We start from the raw sequence: 6000 nt of genomic DNA on the forward strand, positions 1-6000 counted from the left end.
TGCCTGTGACCCTGTAGAACAGGATAAACGGCTACATATAATGGATGGATGATGTATCCCTTGGAAGCCACTACCATATCAGCTAATCATTGCTGAAATTTATTCCTAAACTGTTCAGTCACCCATGGCAGAAAGGTCGTCCCTGTTCTTCCTCTCACTAATTTCTTAGTAAAGGTTCCTCTTACATGTTTCATTAACGAATGTTAAAAGGAAATGCTCAACCAGGAACTCTTAGCACCACTCTTGGTGCTGAGGAGAACTCTAAGGTAAAAGTTTGACCAGACTGCACAGCCATGTTAATTGAAACATCATTGGTTTATTGAAGATGTGTGGCTAAGGGTTAGAAGATTTATCACTCCAAATTCCAGATAATTAATGCACATTCACTGTGCAGACCTCCTTCTAAGAGCCACCAGAGTTAGGAATATATTACAAGAAATAATTAAAGAATGTTACAAGAAAGATAATTGCAAGGAAACAAAGGCACCAGCAAAATACACAGGACAAAATGAAAAGGGACAAAGTAGGAAAAGGAATGAATCATTTTTTGAGGGAAATGACTTTTTTTTTTCTCCCCCAGTTCCTTTTACTTGTATTGTGTTGATTAAGTTGTACAATTGTGTAAAGAAATCTACATCCTATCAAAAGAGACTTGCTGCTATCAAGGATCCTGTGTCTGTCTCCTCACAGGAAGGACGACTCCAAAGAGCCCATTGTAGAAATGAGGACTGAAGACGGGCTCACAGCCAATCACGACGTAGGGGGACATACCGAGCCAAATGAGACCACGCCCCTAACTAAGCCAGAGTGAGTGTGTTCTGTGTGGTGTGACGCACACTTGTACTGTAGGGATGTAGCTGAATATGAATGCATTCGGATTGAACAGATAATGTGTCCTAAACAAATATGAATGCTTACTATAAATAGGCAGAGTATATATTGTTGGGTTTTTGGTTTTTTTCATTCTTTTTTTTTTTGACAAAATGCTGCAGATTAGGTGTGTGTAACCAGATCCCACAGAACAAACCATAACAGTCGTGTGTGTGTGTGTGTGTGTGTGTGTGTGTGTGTGTGTGTGTGTGTGCAAGGTTTTTATTTTAATGTAGAAGCCAGATTGTAGAAGCTCTTGGCGTGGGTTGCCAGGTTTTATCAAAATTCTCAGCCAAGCTACAACTCAAACCACATGAAAAGACATATGTTCAGCCATTGGAAATGCATGTCAGTGCATGTTAATTGTTTTATGAGGGTTTTTTTGGGGAAACAAGTGAACAATTGTGCACATTTATGATTTGTAGTATATTTCTGCAATACAAGACCATTATATATGGAACGTGGCAGTGTTGTAGTCGAGTCACTAAACCTCGAGTCCTAGTCCAGTCTCGAGTCCATAGTGTTCAAGTCCAAGCCATTAAAAAAAAATTCAAGTTGAGTCTTAGAACAAGACTCCAACCGCACCAGTGGCTGTTTCAGCACCATTAACATTAGTTTGTTCCTGAACATGACGTATGAACAGGTGAATGTGCTTCTTTTTGTCAGAGATTGTGAAGTATTCTGTCAGAGATGGTTGGGAGATGGATGTAAGTGCAGAAGGTGTGTTTTATTAATACAAGTGAAGACGGTAAACGATCCAGAATGGCAGGCAAATTCGTAAAACAGTGAAACAGGCAACAGGTCGAGCGAGGCACAAACAGGCTATCGTAGACTCGGCAGAATCAAAGACAAGAAACCGGAAATCAGGGCTCAGGAAACCAAACAAGGAAATAAGGCTCGGTAATGTATCAGCAATGCAACTCAATACTTCGCAAAGTAAGTGTGTTTTCACAGTTTTTATATCGGTGTGCTGATGTGCCTTAATCCTGTGCAGGTGTGAGTCGTTTACGGTGCGTGTGCGAGAGTCCGCTTGGCACACGCACTGTCTGGAGCGCGCCCGAGAGTCTACCTGATGCACACGCCAAGGTGCGCAGGTGTGACACTCTTGCACAAAATTAGTACAAAAATTAACGTAAATATAAATATCTTATGCCAGATTATTATGGCATGTTACAAAAATAAAGAAAAAAAATCAGAGTCCAAGTCCGCGTCATCAGTGCTCGAGTCCAAGTCAAGTCACAAGTCCTTAAAAATAGGGCACAAGTCCTGGACTCGAGTACTACAAGCCTAGAACGTGGCGACCCTGCTGTTTTGGTTCTTCTACTGTCTGTATTTGTTTTTGTTATACACAATTCCTTTCGCTTGTTTCAGCTATATTGCTTTTGTATTTGTTTATTTCAATTCAGTTCATTTCATTTCTTTTTTTTTTTTACTTTTTTTTTTAGAGCAATAGCTCCCCTCCTGGTTAGTAGTTACATGACCAAACTGACAGTACAGTCCTCATTAAATTTACCCAAATCATGCTTGTAGTGACTAGTGTCCCTCCCTCATTCAATCTTCTCCTCTGTCTCTCTCTCTCTCTCTCTGTGTGCTCCCAGGCGTCAAACAGAAGTCGCGTCTACCGTGGTGGACTTGCCCCTGTCTTTGGCCACCAACTCAGACACAGTCACTGACACATTTGACCTGAGTCAGAGCAGCCCTGTTAGTGAGAGCACCACTCTTACCTCCAGCCTCACGGCTCCTCCCTCTGAGGCCAAATCCACCCCTAAAACCTCCTCACAACCCTTAGACACTTCACTCCTCTTATCTGATCCTCCCTTAGTCGATCTGGCCGATTCCCAGACCAGTATCCAATCAGCTGGTCAGATTAAATCTGCAGAACTCGACACTGAGAAGGAAACTGGAGGTCTGGAGGCAGAGCCAGTGCATTTAGGAAGTTCATGCGAGCCCAGAACGCTCATTAATAATCCACAGACCAATGGCGCTCCTCCCTCCTCAGAGGATCTGGAGCTCCAAATAGATGGAGGTGCCTCGCTAACACATTTCCCACAGGATGGCTTGCACTCTTTGGATACAACTGCCTCTACTGACCCATCACAGAATGAGTACGGCTCGCTCTAAATATTCACTAGATGTCAGCGTAGTTTGTTGTGTTGTTTGTCATTTTCTGTAATCTCAATTCACGCATCCATTTACCCTGTTTTTAAAATGAATAATTCTCTACAACAGAAAAACCTTCGAGGAGGAAGAGGAGATTAGAGCTGAGGAAGACGAGCTGAAGAAGGTCCAGCCAGAAGTACCGGCAGAACCAAATGCAATATTGCAAACAAACGCCTCGGAGAGTAAGGCATGATCCGGCAAGCCCAAAGACGAAAGCGGCAACGTCATGACGAACATGCAAATGTTCTTTCTACAGTGTCCTTAATGATCTTTTGTTTCTGAAACAACAAAGTGTATCAGAAGCTTGTACATTTTGAAGACTGAAATCTGGTGTACATTATTTATGTATGCCTTTTTCCATTTCGCGTTCATTTCTGTTAAATGAAGTGAAACCTCAAGGCGTTTCTGTTGCTCTTTTTCGTGAGTTAGCTGCATAGTTCAAGTCGGATATTTTGCAAGAGGGTGTTTGTGAAAACCAGGCATCTTGCATTCAGGTGAATCACTGCACATGTTCGCTGATGGTTGAGATTTAATTTTATTTTATTGACACATTATTTTGTTGAAATGGAAATGATTACTCCTGTTTTTTATCAAAGTCTTCTGAGGGCTAGTCTTGTTTAATAGTTTGATTGCAAATCTTGTTTACATTCTGTTTTTTTTTCTTGTTTGTATTTGTTTGTTAATAACCATTGTGTTTGAAGATGTAATGTAAAACCTACTATACTACATATAATGCAGTAAAACACAGTGAATATGTGGTCTTCTAATCACCAGGTTAATTTATATTCTGTTATTTCACATCTACATGTTTATTATTGTTATTCTTAATGCTTCTCTGACAGCTAAGGTTTTTTTTTTTTTTTTTTAAAGACACTAGTGCAAATCTGAGTTAAGAGAAATCTGACCATTTTTATATGCCGTGTACCTCCGGGTGAAACGTTTGTATTACACAGCTGACTGCAAGCTTGTGCACTGTGTTTGTGTATTCTGTAAGTTTTTGAGAATATCTGCATAGCTTAATGGTGAAAGGTAGCTGATTTTACTTTGACATAACATTATGTAAATTGATAGCTGGCATCTGTCTGTGTAAAAGAGGATCAATAGGACACTCGTATCATTTAAAGTGTTCCTGATTCTCCACTACCAATTGCATGAGTGTCTGCTTGCCCATCACTGATGTTCCACCAAAAGTGTAGGGCACAGATAGCAGATTTGATCTATATGTGCATGCCCAGAGCTGTGTTTAGGTTGATTTTGGTGTTCAGCGTGCTATATATTTCCATCCAACAGCAGATCTTCAGCCTCTGGGATACAAATAAGAAAAGTGTAACCATCTGTGCTCAAGGTATATATATATTTTTTTCTATTATTTTCCCTACTTTCAATATACTCAGTCAGTCTAACCAAACAGTGTATTTGAGATGGATTCATATGAAGAAGTAATGTAGGACCAGTAAATAAAACTGTGCTTAATCTGTTAAGAATCAAAGAACATGTCATAAGTTGTGTTGTTCTAACACATTTTGATTAAACGAATCAAAACACAAGGCTCCTTTCTCTGTATTTCCATTTGTGAGGTCTCTTTATTTTGTGACCCATGAGACACCCGATTCCCACAAGGACTCAGATCTCTCGTGCTGATAGGGAAGCATGTCTGACAGTCTGTAAATCTGTTCAGTCTGTAGTCTTGATCTTGATTTGTCAGCCTCATGCAATTCAAAACCAAAATTTCTCCATGGGTCTGAAGAGGAAAGTTTGTGTACTGTTCCATTGATGACCAGCAGACGTCACTGGTGTGCTTTGTGAAATCAAAATTACGTCTCCAGTGGAGGAAAACTGTCTTCTGAGAGCTATTGATAACTCCGCATGGTGGTAAATCGGGGCTTCTCAAACTTTTTTTCACCCATTTTGCAGTAAAATAAATTCTATGCGCCCATTCAGTACAGATTTATTTCAACTATTGAAATCTTAAGCCGGGCGGCACGGTGGTGTAGTGGTTAGCGCTGTCGCCTCACAGCAAGAAGGTCCGGGTTCGAGCCCCGTGGCCGGCGAGGGCCTTTCTCTGCAGAGTTGCATGTTCTCCCCGTGTCCGCGTGGGTTTCCTCCGGGTGCTCCGGTTTCCCCCACAGTCCAAAGACATGCAGGTTAGGTTAACTGGTGACTCTAAATTGACCGTAGGTGTGAATGTGAGTGTGAATGGTTGTCTGTGTCTATGTGTCAGCCCTGTGATGACCTGGCGACTTGTCCAGGGTGTACCCCACCTTTCGCCCGTAGTCAGCTGGGATAGGCTCCAGCTTGCCTGCGACCCTGTAGAACAGGATAAAGCGGCTAGAGATAATGAGATGAGATGAGAAATCTTAAGCCCATTATTTAAATATCCATCCATTATCCATATCCTGTGCAGGGTCACAGGCAAGCTGGAGCCTATCCCAGCTGACGATGGACGAGAGGCGGGATACACCCTGGACAAGTCACCAGATCATCACAGGGCTGACACATAGAGACAAACAACCATTCACACCTACGGTCAACTTAGAGCCACCAATTAACCTAACCTTCATGTCTTTAGACTGTGGGGGAAACCAGAGCACCCGGAGGAAACCCACACAGACACGGGAGAACATGCAAACTCCACACAGAAAGGCCCCCGCCAGCCACTGGGCTCCAACCCAGAACCTTCTTGCTGTGAGGCGACAGTGCTAACCACTACACCACTGTGCTGCCCATTATTTAAATGTGTTTAATAATATTTTATTTTAGTAGAGCTATGGAGCTTTTTATTCCCCAATCTTCTACTTACAGAAAACATTAGATCCAAGTTGATATTATTAACAGGCCTACTTGTTTGAGTTATTAAGGTATTGGATTAAACTCATTTAATGAAGCTGACCAAGCTAGGAACTCAATAATAATTTTGATGATATAGGGATGTGATTTCCTCCGCTGTGACAGACCCCCCCCGGAGAACTA

At 41.8% G+C, this 6000-nt stretch overlaps 1 protein-coding gene across 4 annotated transcripts in view; it reads left to right on the plus strand.

The window, feature by feature from the left end:
* ncam1b (neural cell adhesion molecule 1b) overlaps nucleotides 1–4577 on the plus strand; it is a 335812-nt gene extending 331235 nt beyond the window's left edge. For 2 of the 4 annotated variants that reach the window (XM_060943809.1, XM_060943810.1), the window contains exons 19-21: nucleotides 691–807; nucleotides 2469–2975; nucleotides 3100–3631. In XM_060943809.1, coding sequence (XP_060799792.1) covers nucleotides 691–807; nucleotides 2469–2975; nucleotides 3100–3223 — 748 coding nt within the window. In that variant the 3' untranslated portion in view covers nucleotides 3224–3631. Of the gene's footprint in view, nucleotides 1–690; nucleotides 808–2468; nucleotides 2976–3099; nucleotides 3632–4320 lie in introns of those variants that run through there. The other 2 variants (XR_009656853.1, XM_060943811.1) reach the window with 2 other exon arrangements.
* The last annotated feature ends 1423 nt before the right edge of the window (nucleotides 4578–6000 follow it).

The sequence above is a fragment of the Neoarius graeffei genome, chromosome 17 (genome assembly GCF_027579695.1).
Source record: "Neoarius graeffei isolate fNeoGra1 chromosome 17, fNeoGra1.pri, whole genome shotgun sequence".
In the NCBI taxonomy this organism is placed as follows: domain Eukaryota; kingdom Metazoa; phylum Chordata; class Actinopteri; order Siluriformes; family Ariidae; genus Neoarius; species Neoarius graeffei.